This window comes from Leptonotus elevatus, chromosome 1 (genome assembly GCF_054856555.1).
Source record: "Leptonotus elevatus isolate MCC_2025b chromosome 1, RoL_Lele_1.0, whole genome shotgun sequence".
NCBI lineage: Eukaryota > Metazoa > Chordata > Actinopteri > Syngnathiformes > Syngnathidae > Leptonotus > Leptonotus elevatus.
In genome coordinates this window covers 44,621,993-44,643,127 of record NC_141239.1, presented here as the reverse complement: position 1 = coordinate 44,643,127, position 21,135 = coordinate 44,621,993, and the positions used below count along the sequence as shown (strand labels likewise).

General features: G+C 41.6%; 1 protein-coding gene and 1 pseudogene across 1 annotated transcript; both read left to right on the top strand.

Annotated features, from left to right (window-relative positions):
• Positions 1–1,671: 1,671 nt before the first annotated feature.
• Positions 1,672–3,065, top strand: LOC147182372 (uncharacterized; annotated as a pseudogene).
• Positions 3,066–4,810: 1,745 nt separating this feature from the next.
• Positions 4,811–20,207, top strand: LOC147182371 (metalloproteinase inhibitor 2-like). Its single transcript, XM_086081568.1, has 5 exons — positions 4,811–4,937; positions 19,333–19,415; positions 19,488–19,590; positions 19,751–19,872; positions 20,031–20,207. The coding sequence occupies exons 1-5, from the start codon at positions 4,811–4,813 to the stop codon at positions 20,205–20,207; spliced, it is 612 nt and encodes a 203-aa protein (XP_085937694.1).
• Positions 20,208–21,135: the final 928 nt, after the last annotated feature.

The window sequence follows — 21,135 nt, the reverse complement described above, 5'->3', positions numbered from 1 at the left end:
GAACATTTACACGGATTCTGCGTATGCGCATGTAGTGGTACATATAGCCATAAAAGAATGGCAAAGAAATGACTTCATGACTGCTTCAGGGACGCCTATCAAACACCATCAAGACATCTTTGATTTGAAAGACGCCTTACTACTGCCTAAAGCAGTAGCTGTGATAAAATGTAAAGGACATTCAAAAAATAATGATTTTGTGTCAGTAGGAAATGATTCGGCAGACAAGGCGGCAAAACAGGTTGCGGGTTACAGCCCAACACTACAATTGATGGTGAGCAAAGGCGAATTAGGACAAGAAATAACCACAGAAACAATTAAGCTGTGGCAGGAGAAGGCCAGTCCGGAAGAACAAAGTGTGTGGCTGTCAAAAGGAGGACAAAAGGATGGAGCAGGTATATGGCAGAAACAAGGTAAATATATCCCATCGCAGAAACAATTAAAAAACCTGATTTCTGAAGCCCACGGATTGTGCCATGTTGGCACAGAGGAAATATTGAGACGACTGCGCAACTGGTGGCATCCGTACATTAGACAAATTGCTAAAAGTAAACTGCAGGACTGCAGTGTTTGCAATAAATTTAACAGTATGCCTACATCTAAACCTCCTCCGGGCACTCACGATCCAGAAGTGACTGCCCCGGGACAGGTAATTTCAATGGATTTTACTGACATGATAAGACCAGTGGAAGGATACCGATATTTGTTGGTAATTGTGGACTCCTTTTCCGGATGGCTTGAGGCATATCAATGCAAATCTGAAACAGCAGAGGTCGTGGTAAAACATTTGATTAATCATTACATACCATCACATGGGTTTCCCAGAAAAATTAGATCAGACAATGGAACCCATTTCAAAAACAAACATCTACAGGAAGTAGAAAAAGCATTGGGGCTAAGACATACATTCGGGTCAGTTTATCATCCCCAATCCCAAGGACAGGTTGAGCGAATGAATAGAAATATTAAAGTAAAATTAGCTAAAGCACTGGCCTCGTCAAATTTGAATTGGCTACAAGCTCTTCCTATTGCATTAATGAATGTGCGAATGTCACTAAACTCAGCCAAAGGCTGGACTCCGTTTGAAGGTCACAAAAACAGACCATGTCCGGCTCCGATGGCACCGCTGGAAGAGTCGCACATTGCAAGACCTCCAGTACTAAAACAATTAGTATCTACGTTCTCCAAACTAACAAAAAAGTGGCCAGTTGCTCCTTTAGAAATAAGTGATTGTGAATATGTGTGGTTAAAAGTGACTAAAAGAAAATGGTTTGCTCCTAGATGGACAGGACCCCACAAGGTCACAGAGAGAACATCTTGTGCAGTGCGCTTGCATAAGAAGGGGGACACGTGGTACCACATCTCATCTACCAGGCCCGCCGGATCCGCCTCTGGCTCAGCGATCCCACCACCTGCGGACCACCGGACGGCCCGACCTGAGGGCCATGTCTGCTGATCCAGTGCCCGGGTGTCGAGCTGCCTCCTCTGAGGACATCATTCAACGGAGATTGAGTCAAATGCCCTTTTTCTGGGCATCATTCCACAACGATTGAGTCACATTTGGGAAGATAATCCCGGTGACCAATACTTGCATCTCTGGCAGTTGACCGGGATCCTGACAAAAAACGTAACACGACACTCTTTTCATTCAACAAAGAACTTCATCACGAGATGGCTTCGAGGCGGGAACACATCTCTAAGTGCTGCTACATCACGACACTTTTTCTCATGTTGATGTTGATGCTGATCTGGTATTTCTGTAAACCCCTTGCTCCAACTTTGAGCGTAACTACAACACATCGTATTAAGCGAGGTATTGATTCTCCACGCATTCCCTGGATCATATCCTGGACTTATAGTAACTCAATTGCTGTGTTAGTTGCCCCAAACACGAACACCTCTGTTGAAAATCTTTGAAGGGATTTAGGAGAGGGAAGCAGACAAAAGGGGGGGACTGGGTGAAATACTGGTGGTATTTGACAGGACATGTTTTACGGCGAGACTGGAGTGCTTTTATAACCACCCAGAACGGACGATACTGGCCTCCGGGAACTAGCGAGGAGGCAATTTTCTTTAGCAAAAGGATAACATTGCGTAAAATGGGAGGTCGACTCGATTTGACCTTTGCTCTTCCTGATGGAAATATACGGCCGCCTAATGCAACTCTATATAACACCTCCTGTTTTGGGCTATTGTTATGGGCATGGTTTTCTGGAGCTGATCCATATTTTCCCATTTTAGTTTGTGTAAATAAGACTATGAGTAAGTTAGAACAACCAAAAATGACTAAATACACGATGGAGACCGGGGTGGAGGCTGTCAGCGTACCGATTGATGGTGTACTTGAGTGGTTCCGAGTTACGACAGGATTGTCCGGCAGCAGTAACAATTGGCTACTGCTGGTGAACGAAGCGGCTCGTGCCTCTGAAAAAAACTGTGTGGCATGCGTGGGACCACGATCTTTACTGCGAGAAATCCCTGCTAATATAGAGGATCACTGTGTAATGGAACTGGAATAAGACTGTCCCCGATGTCAAATGCTCTCAATGGGATAAGGTGTATCCCCTCGTAAATCGGCAGACAACTAAACCAATATTTTCAAACAAAGTTGCGAATGGTAATTTTTCATGTATTAAAATGACAGGTACTGGAGAACAATTGGGAGAACTAAATCACATCACTCACTGCATTTCGGCAATAGACGTGGGACAGAAGTTCCAACCGTGATCCAGGGCGTATATTTGGTGGTGGTGTGTATTTGGTGGTGGTGTGGTGATAGCAGAATATTTGATAAGTTGCCTTTGAATACAAGAGGATATTGTGCTCTCATCACCCTCCTCCTGCCAGTACAAATCTACCCCACCTCTGTTGATAACCTTCTACAAATGATTGATAATTGGGAACCAAAATCTCCTCCTTCTTTTCAGAGAACCAAACGGTATTCTTGGCAAGAGCAGAATGTCCCCACCTACATTGATGCAATTGGAGTACCAAGAGGTGTGCCAGATGAGTACAAATTAGCTGATCAAGTACTCTCAGGATTCGAATCTCTAATTTGCTGGTGATGCACCATTAACAAAAACGTAGATAGAATTAAATATGTACATTATAATGTCCAAAGGCTAGGAAATTGGACTCAATCTGGTTTTGAGGCTGTACGCGGCCAGTTAGCTGCCACATCTTTGATGACATTCCAAAATCGAATTGCACTAGATATGTTGCTGGCAGAAAAGGGCGGAGTTTGCTCAATGTTTGGAGATCAGTGTTGCACTTTTATTCCTAACAACACTGCACCAGATGGAAGTTTAACCATTGCAATTGAAGGACTGCGGACACTCAATAAGAAAATGAAAGAGCATTCCGGTGTGGATACTTCTGTATGGGATAATTGGATGGAAGTATTTGGGCGCTATAAAGCTTTAGTTTCCTCAATTTTGATATCTGTTGCTGTTTTCGCTGCTTTGTTAACCACGTGCGGGTGTTGCTGTATTCCATGTATTCGTTCTCTTTGCCAAATAATTATTACCACGGCTATTGAAAAACAGGACGTACAAAATAAGTCGTCTTATATGATGGTTGAGTCTATTGCTTCTGCCAACACTTGCCCACTGTTGCATCCAATGTGGGGGATGGAGATCCTGCTGGTATTTTCCTCAAAATGTTTTAGTCCCTGTGAAAGGAATGTCTGGTAAGGTTTTTGAGTTATCTAAAGGAGTATATGTTTGAAAGTGCAATCAGAGTTTCTGTCCATAAATTATCCGGTCCAGGAAGTGACCAATTATTTTCCTACATCTGGAGTGGACTAAGATACGAGCTGAAGATGTATTATCTGTTTTTGTATTTCACTCTTCCCACAAGGACAGGAGACAGGAGGGGGAGACTATTTTCTGTAAACACTGTTTTTGTATAAGTTGAGATGAGTCCAGAAGGAGGGCACATTTAGAGACCACTTCTGATTCAGTAAGGGTCCTGAATGACTTTAGAAATTTCTGAATAAAATCTCTTGCAAGAAAGCCTCTTCACTTGATCTCAACTTTGAGTTTTATTTCAACACGCAAGAAAACAGAGAACGTTTTCTATCAAGCCCCCACAAGCACAGCAGCACCAGGGCCAACACAAACTTCTTCCAGCTCATCCTGAAAACCTTCAATGAAGCAACGTCAAAAGCAACACGTTCTGTCACAACAGGAGTTTCACTCTGCTTGAGTTCATGTAGACGGGAGCCTTTTTCTTATAGCTGCAGACTCCGCCCACAGTTAAGCAAAATTGTCACGTGCACACATTGATTTATGACTGCTTTCAGCTGTAACTAACGAAATTAAAAGCAAAAAATATAAATATCAAAAATGATAAATACACTTTATGTATCATTTATGCAAAATTTTGGATTCATGAATATACTGTAGAATATCTGAGAGAGAAAAAAAAATTCACACATTCTTCCTAAATAATATGGTTTAATAAATGTTATTTTGCTATTTTGTGCATGGACAAGACCAGAACAAATGGGCCAACTTTTCTTTACCTTAATTCTACAGGTAGAAACTAATAGGATAAAATCTTTGCATCATTTTTTTTTTTAGGTAATCTCATTGATTTTGTTGGTGACGAAAGTCTCAGGTGAAAACAGTCATCAATCAGTGTGTGGAAGTGTTGTCGCTTAATTGTGGGCGGAGTCTACAGCTATAAAAAGACCCTCGTCTACCTGAGCTCAACGAGAGTAAACTTATTGTGGCAAAACAAAGCTCCTCTCGTCAAGCAACCAAAATCTTCTAATTTGTTTTGACTTTGTTTCATTGAAGGTTTCAGGATGACCTGGAAGAAGTTTGTGCTGCCGCTGGTGCTGCTGTGCTTGTGGGGGCTCCAGGAGGAAGCAGCGCAAGCCTGTAGCTGTGTCCCGACGCATCCACAGCAGGTGTATTGCCATGCAGATGTCGGTATGAAGAAAAGGACTCTACTTTCAGTCAATAGTTAATACTTCCTTTAAAAAAATAAAATACATTATTTTCTTTTTTAATGGTTCATATGCTACTGAGTACATTTGTGGAGGAGCTTATGTGTTTGTATGAAAACATTTATTTTTTTTACCGTTTCTATTAGGGGTGGGAGTCTTTGAATGTCTCACGATTCGATTCCGATTGCTTTTTTTGTGCGATTCTATTTATTTTTTATTCAAAATGATATGATTGACAATGGGTTTTTTTTTTTTGCTTCAAGCGGTTAAGAAAATTGACGGAAATGTGTTTTAGATGCCATTTCAATTTTCACTATTTTGTAGAACTGCAATGAATGAATTATTAAACATGGCAAATCTTTGCTTTCGATTTGTGTCTTTTTAGTCATTAAGGCAAAGGTTGTTGGAGTCATGCCTGGCACACAAGGTGGTCCACTCACAAAGTATGACATCAAACACATTACGGTGAGACTCGAAATATTTTCATGTACTTTTTATTTATTTTTTTATGAGCAATGCAAATTGGACATTAATCTAACTTGTTTTTCAGACTTTCAAGGGTGTTAAAACGGTGAAGCGTTTTGTTGCCATCTACACTCGACCCAATTCTGCATTATGTGGCGTCACTCTGACCAAGGGAACTGAATATCTACTCACGGGTATGAAAGACCCCCATATGAAAACTATCGATTACATGGTCCATCTGATGATGACCTATTAACATTTGATAAGGCGGCTAGGCCTCTACACACCCTGCGACCTGAATGAGCACAAGTTTTGGATGATGGATGTATGTGCTTTATTACAGATTTTAAGACATGTGGCTTATTTTCTTTTTTCTTTTTCTGCCATTAAAGGCTGGCTGGACTCTGGTGAGTTAACACTGCATGTTAACTCGTGCGATGTCCATCAGCCGTGGGATGCTGTGAGTGTTGCGCAAAAGAACCTTCTGTACCGTGTTGGAAATCAATTCTTTGATTTCTGCGTGTTCAAATAAATTCAAAGTTGAAATCTGTGAACAAGTTTGCCAGCTTTATTTCAGATTCTGAAAGTCACTTGTAGCTACTGCTCAATCATCGCAGCTCACCCACAAATGTGTTCTTTTCAAAGTTCATGCATGCATATATACAGAAATGGTTCCCTCCCCCTGTCATTGACCATTTGGCCCCTTCTCAGCATGTGATATTTCCTGTCACCACAATTCTACACACCCCCCCTCTTATCTTAAACACTTCCTAAGAGGATGTGTTCCACTTGGCCCCCCTTCTCCCTCTACCAGGCCCCCCCATAAAACTCCACACAGAGCACAGCCCCCCCTTTGATCTTGTCCTGTCAGCAGAGTGAGATACAATCTGGCCAACTCCTATTGAGTTCTTTCAGTCCTTACCAAATATTGAGGTAAACAATTGGCTTCCTAGATAAACTATTGACCTCTGTAGAGCTTTGCACCCCAGATTCCCGCATACCTGCCTTGTGGATTCCGACACCTCACTTCCTTTGGGGGAAAACAGACCACATTCTACCACAGTTGTATTTATCTAACTAAAATCAAAAACACTTTGAAGAATATATATGTAAAACAGAAAAACAATGTTAATAATCCTATCATTCCCTCATTTGAACTATTCTATAGTTCAACACATTAGATATTGTTTTTAAAGGAAAATGCCAGCGGCATCCTCATCCCCCTCATTCGAAGCAACAGGAGACATCCATTGATTAGCAACAGCTACCATCATATGAGACGACTTATTTTGTACATCCTGTTTCTCAATCGCAGTGGTAATAAGTCTTTGGCAAAGTGAACGAATACATGGAATAAAACAACATCCACAAATCGTTAATAGCGCAGTGAAAACAGCCGCAGATATCAAAATTGAGGAAATCAAAGCTTTATAACGGCCAAACACATTCATCCACTTATCCCATACAGAAGTATCTACACCTGATTGCTCTTTCATTTTCTTATTGAGTGTTCGCAGCCCTTCAATTGCAATTGTCAGACTTCCATCTGGAGCAGTATTGTTAGGAATAAAAGTGCAACACTGATCTCCAAACATTGAGCAAACTCCGCCCTTTTCTGCCAGCAACATATCTAGTGCAATTCGATTTTGGAATGTCATCAAAGATGTGGCGGCTAACTGGCCGCGTACAGCCTCAAAGCCAGACTGAGTCCAATTTCCTAGCCTTTGTACATTATAATGTATATAATTAATTCTATCTACATTTTTGTTTATGGTGCACCACCAGCAAATTACAGATTTGAGTCCTGAGAGTACTTGATCAGTTAATTTGTATTCATCTGGCACACCTCTTGGTACTCCAATTGCATCAATGTAGGTGGGAACATTCTGCTCTTGCCAAGAATGTCTTTTGGTACTCTGAAAAGAAGGAGGTTTTGGTTCCCAATTATCAATCATTTGTAACAGGTTATCAATAGAGATGGGGTAGATTTGTACTGGCATGAGAAGGGTTATGAGGGCACAATATCCTTTTGTATTTAAAGGCAACTTATCAAATATTCTGTTGTCACCGCACCACCAGCATATGTCCGCTCTGGATTTCGGTTGGAACTTCTGTCCCACATCTACTATCGACACGCACTGAGTAATGTGATTTAATTTTCCCAATTGTTCTCCAGTGCCTGTCATTTTAATACATGTAAAATTACCATTTGCAACTGTGTTTGAAAATACTGGTTTAGTTTTCTGCCAATCGACGAGGGGATAAACCTTATCCCATTTCGAGCATTTGACATTGGGGACAGCCTTATTCATTAGTTCCAATATACAGTGATCATCTATTTTAGCCGGAATGATTCTCAATAAAGGACGCGGACCTACACATACCACACAGTTGTTTTTATCAGAGGCTCGAGCCGCTTCATTCGCCAATAATAGCCAATTGTTACTGCCCCCAGAAAATCCTTTTGTAACCCGAAACCTCTCAACTATTCCCTCAGTTGGTACGCTGACCGCCTTCACTCCGCTCTCCCTTGTGTAGTTAGTCATTTTTGGCTGTTCTAAATTACTCATTGTTTTATTTACGCATACTAAAATGGGGAAATATGGGTCATGTCCGGAGAACCAGGCCCACAACAGAAATCCAAAACAGGAGGCGTTATCAATTGTTGTGTTAGGCGACCGTAATTCCCCTTCTGGAAAAATAAAGTTCATATAGAGTCGCCCCCCCATATTACGCAATGTTATTCTTTTGCTAAAGAAGACTGCCTCCTCACTAGTTCCCGGACGCCAGTATCTTCCATCCTGTGTTGTTATCAGAGCATTCCAATCTCGTCGTACATGACCTGTCAAATACCACCAGTATTTTATCCAATCTTCCCCCTTAGTCTGTCTCCCCCTACCAAATCCCTTTAAGGATCTAATAGGAATTTTAACAGAAGTGTTTGTATTTGGAGCAACTGTCACAGCAATTGATTTATCATAAATCCAGAATGTGACCCAGGGATTATATGTAGACTTAATACTTCGCTTAATACGATACGTTGTAATTGCGTTCAAAGTTGTGTCAAAAGGCTGACAAAAGTACCAAGTCATCATGAGAAGAAAGGTCGCAGTACAGCAGAAGGATATGTTTTTCAGCTTTGAAGCCATCTCGTAATGGAGTTCTTTGAAGGCCTTTTTGAATGAAAAGAGTGTCGCAATAGTTCGTCTCTTCTTTTAAGAATTTGGGGTAGACTACCCAAATTCTTCGATTTGCCACCTGGGATTATTCTGCCCAAAATGTGACTGATCAAAGGAATGATTGCCCAAGAAAAGGCACTTGCTCTTGATCCTCGTACAATAAGATTGAATGATGTCCTCAAACGCCAGCTCCGGAATTGGACATCGGGACATCAGCTGACGTTGTTTTCCCAGTTGGAGGTGATGAGATTGATGATCATCAGTTGATAAGATAACTGAGCCTGGCACGTCTCCGGCAGCCTTGTAGACCAGATGTGGAATGTTGTCTTCATCCTCCTTTCTGTGCAGCGAACTGCATAAGATTTCCTCTCCGTCCCCCCTGGGGCCGTTCTCCTGAGTGCAGAACATTTTCATTTAGTCTCTCATAAACTCACATAAATTTTATTTGGAGGAAAAACCCTGATAGTTTTTGTTAGTTGGGATTAGTAAATGTTATTTGATTAAGATCTGTAGGTCCTGCACTGTTGGAACAAGAAAAGATCTATTTTTGTGACATTGAAATAGAGCCCAGCCTTTGATTGAGGTGAATGACATTCGCTCATTCATTAATATAAGACAGAGCTTGTAAATATTTATTTTTCAAATAGGTTTTGTTCAATAATAGGTAATTTTTTTACCACGACTAAATTTATTCTAAATTTGCATAACTTTGCCTTTCATATCATATATTCTCTTCCCAGAATCCCATGATCGGCCGAATCCTGGCATGCTGGGAAAAACTCACATATATTCATATTATCTATACTCTTTTGCAAACACTGGGCTCCAAACATTACATTTTTCACATGTGATTCTGAGATAAAAGATATAATATAATATAATTACCTTCATTCGGCGAATATGCATTATTGTCCTTGCTTGCTTCAGACTTACTTTGCGATCGATTTCCTCTGGTAGATTTCTTCATATTCAAACTGTGGATTATCACTTTCAAACTCACCCTGTCAAATGGAGTGTAGGCGATACCCCACACCCTTTGTAATTTTGTTTTTAAGTTTGTTTTTCATTCTCTAACCCACAACCTTTTAATTTTGTATTGAATTTTCTAATTCATCTACATTGGTTAATATCTTAAACATGAACTGTCCTTCTGTTCATTCCTCCCTCATTTTGGCAAAGATCTACAGATCTTTACAAACACGCATTGCACTTCAAAGGGAGACACATCAAAAAACTCCGTTAGCTCATAAAGAAGGACTGCCAGACAACAGCCCCCGCAAAAGACGTCGTAAAATTCACAACTCTCAAAATCAGATTGTGAGGCAACCGAGATAGCCGCAGGACACCGCAAATAATTAGCACAGACCAGATAAAAACTAAAACACTAAATGTGAAAACTTTGGAGACATGAAAAACAATACTACTAGATTTAAGCAAACTAAAAATGATTCAGAAACTGCTAATCAACCTCACCTCTTCTACAGATTAGTGGGGCTCGTAAAAACACAGCACAAAAAATATCTCTGGGATTTACAAATCACAGTGCTGTGAGAAAAAAAATAATAATCGAAAATGAATCATCAAATTATCAGTTATTTGTTGAATAACAATATCTCAGTATGATAAGATGTAAGTTTCAATATTATGTCTATAGAACATATACTTAGATAATACATATTTATAACATATACTATTGTGAAGACTTCTGGGAAGACTTCTACTCAATGCTGCACTTCGTATTCAACTTTAACTGCAGCTGGACGGAGCCCAGAAAAACAATTTCCCCACAGGGAAAACAAAAGTATATCGTATCGTATTAGTTAAATTCCCATTGTACCAATTCAGAAACTGATTATCCCAAGAAAATAGGCAGACATTTAGTAGGCCCTTCTCAACAATAAAATAGAGGAACTAAGATTGAAATTAATTTTTTTTCCAATCCCTCATTCCAAATTCACATATGTCGTGTCCAATTTCCTGAAATACCTTGCTATAGATCACAGTTCCCTATCCAACACATTAAAAATGCCTTGCATACCACTCGTGTAGCATTTCTTTGAGCAAGATCACACCCCATTTGGACCTCCATCTTTTGTTAGTCTTTGTCCAGTCCTCCAGCAGATGTCGCTGTGGGGAGGTTGCCATTTGCAACCTTCCAAAGGATGGATTCTTTTTGCCAATCGATTGTTCCAAACGATTCCAATGTTCCAGTTCTGCAGTCGCTACCGGCGCTTCCTTGTCCCACTTGGTGACAATTTCAGCTGCCACTTCAGCCTTCGTCGGAGCTGCCAAACCTCCTTGTGTGACGAGTCTAACATGCAGTCCTGCCGTAGCGTGTCTTTGAAGGCTCCTTTCTGTCCTTTTTCCCAGCCAGGTGAGGAGGCAGGCCCAACACGATGAGGACAACAGTAGTCTGCTTTTCTTGATGTGATTTCTCTCAACGGCAGCCAATCGCTGCTTTGCTTTCTGACTCCTTGTGACATTTTACAATTGGCCAGCAGATGTCAGGACGGCGGTTGTTGTGTCAGCAATGTTCAAAGCAGGCATTTAGATTTCCTCTGGATGCAAAACAGCCATAGGGGAGAAGTCAATCCAAACGTTGGAAATTGCTGTCTGCAATGGCGGACTCGATGACACATAGTCTTTCTGAGAGCTCACCTGACCAAAAAATGCACACTCGTTGATGCAATGCATTAAAAATGCCAGATTGAGGATGTGGGATTATAGCAAGATATTTCACTTCCCGTTTCCTTAAAAATATTTCAAACTTGTTCGTTTTAGAATGCCCCTCAAAACAGCCACTAGAAATACTTGCAAATACAACGTATCCGTAGAGCTGGGCGCATCCCGTGTGCAGATAGTCATCAAACCCCATCCGCTTTGGAACTTTAAGCATCAGTTTCTGAAATGACACTCAGAAAAAACAAATATTAAACATCATAATCATTATGTTGACTACTAAAACATTTATAACTTCTCATTCAACTATCCTAAATCCAGCCACAGCTGTACAGATATAGGGATAATTATTTTAACTCAACATAGCTCAATACAAAATGTTATCATTTCATCATTATTCCTTTTGTTGCAATTGCCCAAAAAGAAAAAGTTAACCTGGCTCGTCTTTATCAAAAACAGTATAGCATAAAAGACTGTCAAATGCAGTCACTAAAAAATAAAAACACTAAATTAATATTTTTCTACAAGAACTTAGCAACAGCCTTAAAAACCTGTTACTTATTTTTTTTTTATCATCCTTCTCTTATCTATGAAAGAGAAAAACTCACAATACGAGGACACATGACTAATCCCCCACTCACACTCAAACCCCCTCTTTTTCCATACAGAGGAGGAGAGAAAATTTCTTCATTTAGCATCCCTCAACATCGCAAAACCCATTACACCACATTCCTTTTCATTACCTTATTCCATCTGCCATCATCTCACCAGTCTAAACTCACCCAAAACCAACTTACAGTTAAGAATATTGAAGAAAACCAAACAAAACCTCCCAATATCCAAACACTTCCAATACACCCCCAACAGAGCAGCCCCCACCTTTTTTCTTAGAAGCTAGGTCCAATTTAAAAGCACATGCTTTGTCAACAATGTTAGCATCACAATTAGCCACATCCTTAGCACCCGCTTTTACCAACGCTCCTCTAGCAATTTTAACCGAACTGCCCATCGCCAACATTCTAGCATTCCTCATCATTTGATCCACATGTCTACAATTTCGTCGTACTCCTCTACCCCTCACTCAAATGCATACGCACACACTCTTTAGTCATTATAATAATAAACGGTGTTATTCTATCAATTCGTTGTCCACAAATCTTATAGCATTTAAACCGCAGTTCCATACGGTGATTTCAGTAAACGGGTTAACTTCGAACAAACCACCCGTAAACTGCTCCAACAATGCTGGAGTCATTTTAGCACCAAATTCAGCCTTTTTTCATTACCAACAAAGAAAATACAAACGTCTGACATACCATTTTGTCTAGCGAAAGCTTTTTATACAATCGATCCATAGTTCGTTTTTTCATTGTATATCGACGCTTTTTTCCTCACGGCGACTCACAAGTCCCGACTCTAAACCGGAAGCGCATTCAGGACAAACCATACTGTATCCGGGTCGAAATCGCCTCCATTTTGTTCATAGGCTATTTTACTTTCGGTTTCTTATCTTACGCAAGTAGTATTAATATTTATCAATGCAGTGACGTCTCACTTTACAATATGATAGTTCAAATAGGGTAAATTTATTCGACAACGTTTAAACAACCGTACAACAAGCAACACAGAAGCTCACAAAACACACAGCACGCACAACATATAACGTACACAGACAACGAATACACAATGAATCACGTGATCCAATTCCGCAGTGTCAAAACTGTCTCTCTTTTACTGCATATGTCATGCAAGGCGCTCGTTCAGCGCAAAACCAAAACAAAATCACACGTAATCTAGCGATCGCAAATACAACGTTTAAAACCCAATGTCCGTTGCAATCGACCTGACTCCCCCAACTGTTCAATTTCAACAGCGCGCGCACTTTTAAAATAACTTATTACGTGAAAATGGACGTTCTTATACAGGCGACATGTCCTACCTGAAGGAACAATCCTGAACCAACCAAACTGCCAAGGGCAGGCGCGTCTACTATGATCTTCAGATTTACCAATGGATCTTCAAATATCCACGAAACCCCGTAACCTCTTTATCCTTATATTCAAAAAATAAATATCATAGTCCATCGAATCCTTCACAGCGCAAAAACAAAACTTACAAATTAATGAAACGCTGCTTCTTCCTGTCAACATGGCTCTGTCCCCAGCAGCCGCGCGCATTAACCGGTCCGGGCCAGCACGTTCGTCACCACATGCTCCACCCCACGTACGTGTTAATAGTTCAATGTCGCAGAAATTTTTAGAACGACATCAAACTACAACTTGTTCAAACAGATCTCATGTACAAATTTACACAATTTAGCAGACGAAAACAAGTTGCAATGATTTTAAACAGACAGAACTCCTCTACGTGGATTAACGTCTCCACTTACTGTAATTAATTATTTAGGCGCCTAGAAGTTCCATTCGTTCATCAATCACTGCAGCTCGAAATCCTCTTACCTCCTTTCAGCGTCGGGGTCACCAATTGTTGGAAATCAATTCTTTGATTTCTGCGTGTTCAAATAAATTCAAAGTTGAAATCTGTGAACAAGTTTGCCAGCTTTATTTCAGATTCTGAAAGTCACTTGTAGCTACTGCTCAATCATCGCAGCTCACCCACAAATGTGTTCTTTTCAAAGTTCATGCATGCATATATACAGAAATGGTTCCCTCCCCCTGTCATTGACCATTTGGCCCCTTCTCAGCATGTGATATTTCCTGTCACCACAATTCTACACACCCCCCCTCTTATCTTAAACACTTCCTAAGAGGATGTGTTCCACTTGGCCCCCCTTCTCCCTCTACCAGGCCCCCCATAAAACTCCACACAGAGCACAGCCCCCCCCCCCCTTTGATCTTGTCCTGTCAGCAGAGTGAGATACAATCTGGCCAACTCCTATTGAGTTCTTTCAGTCCTTACCAAATATTGAGGTAAACAATTGGCTTCCTAGATAAACTATTGACCTCTGTAGAGCTTTGCACCCCAGATTCCCGCATACCTGCCTTGTGGATTCCGACACCTCACTTCCTTAGGGGGAAAACAGACCACATTCTACCACAGTTGTATTTATCTAACTAAAATCAAAAACACTTTGAAGAATATATATGTAAAACAGAAAAACAATGTTAATAATCCTATCAACCGCTACAGGGAGGGCTGCGATTGCGTGGTAAAAACACTACTGGATTTTTTTCCCTTTTATTTTTTTTTTTATATTTATTTTTTAATGAAGTATTGGGAATTGGTTTATATATGCTTTCTAGCAGCCCCATATTGCCCACATGGACAAACACTAAATGCTTAATCGGTCAAGTGTGTGAATTTTTATTTTATTTTTTATCATCCACAAATCAAATCCTGCTTCTCCTTCCCGTGCCACATGACCACCTCAAAAGAATGCTTGTGGACAGACTTCCTGCCAGGCAAGATGGGCCGTCGTGACCAGGCCCAAAACTTTGCTTGCATCAAGAACAGCAAGGACTATTGTGCCTGGTACAGGGGTTCTAAAAAAGAATACCCAGCTTTAAAAGGTCATTAAGTCAAAATAAAAACACTTGTACATAAAATCAGTGTGTTCTTTTCTCTCTGACCATTAAGTCCTGGCTGCCTCTAATGTACTTCTGTTTTGTTTTTTAACTATGATGGCCACACGTACAACCAATGTGAGCTGAACTCATTACGGTGAAGATGACTTTTAAAACTAGTCCAGACTTCCTTGGACCGGAGTCCCAAAAGTTTAGGACTTTTCATCCTCCAACACACTTGATTGATACAAAGCAAGCTCCTGATCTTTAGAATCGGTTGTGTCGAGGACTGAAATATCTAACGCCTGGAACTTGAGTACCAGGATTGGGCAAGCCTGAACTAATGGCTGCTTTTAGTTTTCCCACAATTTTTGTTTGAGGTCAAAATGCTGTGATTGGCATGAGTTAATTACTGTTTACGGCTTTCGATGGGTACTTAGATTGGGTGGAAAGAGGAAGTTAAAACCTTTGCCCCACTAGTCTTAACACGGCATTCTGCTATTGCATTTGTGGACTATGACTTGAGCAGCTAAATCTACCTGTTCTCTCTATCAGGGCGTCCATTTTGCCCCGAGCTGTCGACAAAATTACATCAGTTGTTGAGGTAACAGGTCAGTGCTCACCTGTTTTTAGCTAGGAGGGATTTCATGAAAATTGTGCACTTCTGGAAAAGTTAGATTTCTGGCAGGGTGTTTGGTGTAAGCCCAAGGCAAACTTGGTCCTTGAGGACCAGAGTCCTGCAGGTTTTGGAGGTTTCCCTACTCCAACACAGCTGATTCCAATCAACAGGATCATTATCAGGCTTACGCGGAGGTTGCTGATAAGCTGATCATATATCCAAAACATGCAGCAGGACTCTGGCCCTCGAGGACCGAGATTGCCCACCCCTGGCCTAAGGTTTTCAAAAATCCATGGATGCACACCTAGTGGCTGGTATGAATACAATCCAAAATGGCCCACAATGAAAAGAGTAAAGGTTATATCTCAGCTTCCTTTACTCTTAAATTGCTGTATGACACTTTCTGTACATTGACACAAGGAATCCAATTCTGATCTTAAAGGGTCAGTAACAACTTTTATGACCTTTCAGCCATGTTAAAATGCTAATTTCTTGCCAAAAGCATCGCGTTTTGCTCCATTCGCCCCTCTATGAGAAGTTCTAGGTCATTCTGCTCTCCAAGCACCTGCCCCTCCCAACCCGAGAAAACGAGCGGGTACTCAATCTGTAACGTGATCAATTGAGGACCCACCCCCACACTGCCTCTGCTACTCATTTTATTATCATATGATGATGATGATGATTATGATTTAATTATCAAGTTTTTTTCCCCCTTTTTTTTTCCATTCCATTCCCAAACCCATTTACCCGTATCTGGAATATAGAGTTTTGAAGAGGGATTGCTTCCAGACAAAAGCTACAGCTTTCCATGCTGGAGTAAGGCATTATGGGTCGGGAGGATTGAATCCAAGCAATGAGTGAAAAGAAGCAAAAGCTGCATTTTCAAGAGTTTGCTATGCTTTAAAGCTTATGAGAGTTTTCTTGACCTAAGCAACACCATACCCAATCTGTTTTTTTTTTTTGTCTTGTAATTAACTGATTTTCATCACTCATGATGGGATCTGTATATCTTGACATATGAAGACGAAAATGTGAAATGTATAAAGAATGTTGAAAACAATAGTTGTTACTCAGGTACACCTCGATACTTAAAATAAAATGACAAGATCCTCTACATTTTAAATTTGTGTAGGTCGAGTGCTGTTGTGAGAATCTGAAACAAATGCTTCATTATCTATATATATGTGTGTGTGTGTGTGTGTTTTGCTCTAAAAAATGTATGAATCAGGTGTGTCAGGTGACAAACTTAAATTTAAAAATATTTACATAAGAGCAGGCTACACAGTACAACTTCAAATTCACTTAACACACCAGTGAAGTTACAAAGCATATAAAAGAAAAATCAAACAAGAGATGATACAATGCAACCCCGATAAATATAAGGTTTGCAATATTTATTACAGCTATTACTATGAATATAGAATTTTGATTAAATGTTAATTCGCTAAAATTGTGAGCAGGCAGTTTTTTCATGTTGAGTAACACTAAATAAAACCCTTTAAAAGAAGGAAAGGTGGCAATTTAAACTACAACTGATTTTGTGTGTGGACAAGACAAGAATAAATAAGCCAACGTTTCTTTACCTTGTTGGAAAAGTATCCTTAAGTTTTCCGCGTGTTTTGTAGATCAGAAATCAGAATGGAGATTGGTGAATCAGGTTTCCTTCGAAGGATTTATTTTGCAGAATATTCTGGACACAGCGGGTTTATAAACGCAAAAACTGCTCCTCGCTTGCGTGCTCTCTCAGCGGACTCCCAGTATTCTTATACTATCTTGACAACGCCTCCTTCACCCCTCCTCAGAATACAGCAAATACAGCAGAATACCCCCCTTCTTTAAGCCCCCCACCTTTTCTCCCAGCCCTGAGTTCAATACACATGACGACAGAAGGAAGCAGATAAGACTTTTACATTTTTACAACATATCATTAAAACAGGTGGATCGGAGCGTGGGAATATCATTTCCCTCGGCTCCGGTTCACCTGCTCCTAATTTTAATGCACCACACACACACACACTTGTATATACACTGGGTGGGGTCACATTCACGGTTTAGGGGTAGAGTTCGCCAGTCGGCGAGCTGGCGGACTCAGTAACAGGGGTTAACTTTCACAAAGAACGCTGGGGTGACGACCGGGGCGTTCCCCCGCTGGGCCTGGGGATCGGGGGTGTCGGCCGCCCTCCGGTGCCCCCATCTGCCCTTCTGCCCCCGGTGTTCCCTCCCTCCACGCGGCGGGGGGTGGGGTGGGCGCGGCTGCCCTCTCCGCTCCGCTGTCCGGCCCCTCTTCGGCGCCGGTGCCTGGGTGCGGGTGGTCCCCGGGGGCTGGGGGGCTGCCGGTTGGTCGGGGTGGGGCGGCTTTGTTGGGGGGGGGGGGCGGTGGTGGGGGTTGCGGGGTGGGGGGTGCTGGGGGTGGGGGGTGTCTGGGGGATTGGGGACCTGGGGGCGGCTGGGGCTGGGTTGGGGTGGGTGGCGGGGTGGATGGGGGGCGGGGGGTCGTGGTGGGTGCGGGGGTTGGGGGCCGGTGGGGTGCCTGGCGGGCCTGCAGTGCCCCGTTCTGCTGCGTTGGGTCGGGGGCGCGGGCCGTGTTGGGGCGGGGGGCGCTCCTGGTCCTGGGTTTGCTCTTCGGCCGGTGGCCCTGGCGGGGCCCAGGGGTCGTCCTTTGGCGCTGCCGCGGCCTGGGGGGCCCTGAGGTGTTGCGCTTGCTCTGTTCCGGCAGGGGTCGACGGCTCCCCTCCTTGGTGGAGATTTTCATGCATGCCAGATCCACCACACCAGCATCTACCGAAACTCAGACACAATCTGTTTCCTCCTCAGGTCATTGAATCGGTGGAGGCTGGTGTCTGTGGATCTCACGCGGCTTCGTCTGTCCTTCCTTCCTTTTCTCGGTCTCTCCTTCGGTCTCTTGAGGCCTCCCTGATTTTATGTTTTTTGGATTTGTTGGGGTCTGGATGTTTCTTGGGTTGGGGAGGAGTTCTGGTGGGTGGTGCCTGGTCGGTGCTGGATTTCACCTTCCTTGGTTTTCTTTGGTCCCCTCGGGTCTCCTGACGGCGGTGTTCGGTTTAGGTGAACGGTATGAGATTTTTTCTAATAGTTTTTTTTGGTGAGCTAACAAATACACGCACACACGCACGCACGCAAATACACATACTCACCCACACACACACAAAAAATAAAATAAAATAAAAAAATAAAATAAAAAATAAAAATAAAAATAAAAATAAAGAGCAATGATGATGACATTTCCGAATGAACAATACTGAGCTCTTTAGAAAAAAAGAAAAAAAAAGGGAAAAAAACATTGCTACTTATGGCCCTTTGGTGAAGTTTCAGTTGATGTAATAAATTAAATTAAAACCATGTTAACTCATTCATTGCCATTGACCACTATAGATGTCAAAAATTAAATTGGACAATTTCTATTAGTTTGACATTTTTTCCCGTTTTTGTTATCAAGAGTATGAAAACTTAGTTGTTGTTTTTTTGGTACATTTAGAACAGATATAAAATTTGTGATTAATTATGATTAAAAAATGTAATCGCCTGATGCCCCTAATTTTTTTTTTTTTTTGAAAAACATTAAAAATATACTTAAAAAAAAAAATTGGGGCACCAGGCGATCAAAAGTTTTCAGAATTTATTGCATGACTTCACTAGTTAACTCATGATTAATCATATTTTATATCTGTTCTAAATGTAAAAAAAATTCCCTAGGTGTTCATACTCTAAACAAAATTAGGGGAAACCATGTTAAACGAATAGAAATGGTTCAAATGACTTTTGTGACTGAGTTAAACATGTACATTTAAATATAGGCTCTTTGTTTGGGTCTGTGCTTCTGTCTTGGCCCCAAATCCTCCAACCTGGAAGCCCCTCTGGGTTTTAATGCATATTTTTGAAAACGTGTCTTTCTAGTCATCAGGGCCAAGATTCTCGGAGTGATGCCTGGCGCACAAGGTAAAGGTCGACCCACCAAGTATGACATCCAACACTTGACGGTGAGATACTTTTGACATGAATGCATCTTCATGCATGTGTGTTGGACCTGACTCTTTGTTTTTGTTTTTCAGACCTTCAAGGGAGTAAAAAAGCTTTTTGCTGCCATCTACACTGGACCCAATTCTGCATTATGTGGCGTCAATCTGGCCAAGGGCGCTGAATATCTACTCATGGGTATATAAAGCTTGCTCAACTTTCTCCAATATGTCAACTCAAACTATTAATGCTGAAATGTCAGCCTTTGAATGCTTACAAAAATGCCTGACAATTTTTGATTTTACTTGATAAACTGAAGTTTTCCCTGTCCCCTTACTACCTTCCTCTTAAATTACAGGCATACTGCGGTCTGATGGCACACTGCATGTCAACCTGTGTTCCTTCATTGAGCCATGGGATGCCTTGAGCACTACACAAAATAATCTTTTGTCCCGCTATGCAGAGGGCTGCGATTGCACGGTAACACAACTGGTTTTTAGCCTCTGCTTTGTTTATACTGTTAGAGGCCCCTCATATTAGTAGATGTTGTCCACTATAAACACATGGACAAGTGCCAACTGCTTTATCACTTATTGGTGTGGTGTGTTTCTTAAATCCCTGTCCTTGGTCACCCACAGATCAAGTCCTGCTTCTCTTTCCCGTGCTGCATGACCGGCCCAAGTGAGTGCTTGTGGACAGACTTTCTGCCGGGGAAGATGGGCGTTGGCGAGCAGGCCCAAAACTTTGCTTGCATCAAGAGCAGCAATGGCTGTTGTGCCTGGTACAGGGGGTCTGTAAAGAAAACCCAGCTTTGAAAGGCTATTAACAAAAAATAAATAAAATAAAACCAGTGCAGGTCTTGTGTTGATTCATTAGGCAAAGGCTGAGTATGTCTTGCTTTTTGTTTTTTTTAAATAAAAAATGGTTGGAGTGTGCTTGGAGGTAATTTGAATATATATATTTTGGGTTTTTTTTGGTGCTCCCTGGTCATACCTGGGACCCTACAGTGTCTATAATAGGAGTGTGCAAACTTGGTTTTTGAATTGGATGTTTCCCTTTGACTCCCCTGAGTCATATGATCAGCTCTGCATAAATCTGATAATGATCCAGTTCATAGGAACCAGGTGTGTTGGAGGGAAATCTCTAAAACCTGCAGGACTCTGGCCCCAAGGGCACCAATTGCCCACTTCTGGTCTAGAAATACCAGTGTCTGTGTCTGGTGCATTCAGAAAAGCAGAACATTTGAATTCGTCCCACCTGGATTGTACCACTTATGACCACAAAGTGTTTCAGCTGAATGTCAACGGATGGCTTTTTTTGTTTTTGTTTCTCTAAACATTTTGACCTCCAGCAAATTGTAAAGTCTTTATATGCTTTACAATATCCAGCCATTTTTTCATGTTTTCTGCCAACACACCTGATTAATGATCAAAATGGTCAAGCTTCTACAAATCTTCCTGATGAGCTGATAATTTGATTCAGCTGTTGGATTAGGGAGATGTAAGAAAACAGGCTGGATAGGGCTCTAGAGGACTGGACTTTGGCACCTCTGCTTTAAAGGAATGAGCATTTCATACATGCAGACTAAGGTCCCGTCTACACGAAAGCCAGTTTCAATGTATCATAAGTTTCTTACCGTTTAGGCCGTTCGTCTACACGATGGAGCGGTTTCGGAGCTTGAAACCGGGCTCCAGAGTGGAAAGGTTGCAGGATACTCCTCCAGTGCTAACGTCATGGTCGCAG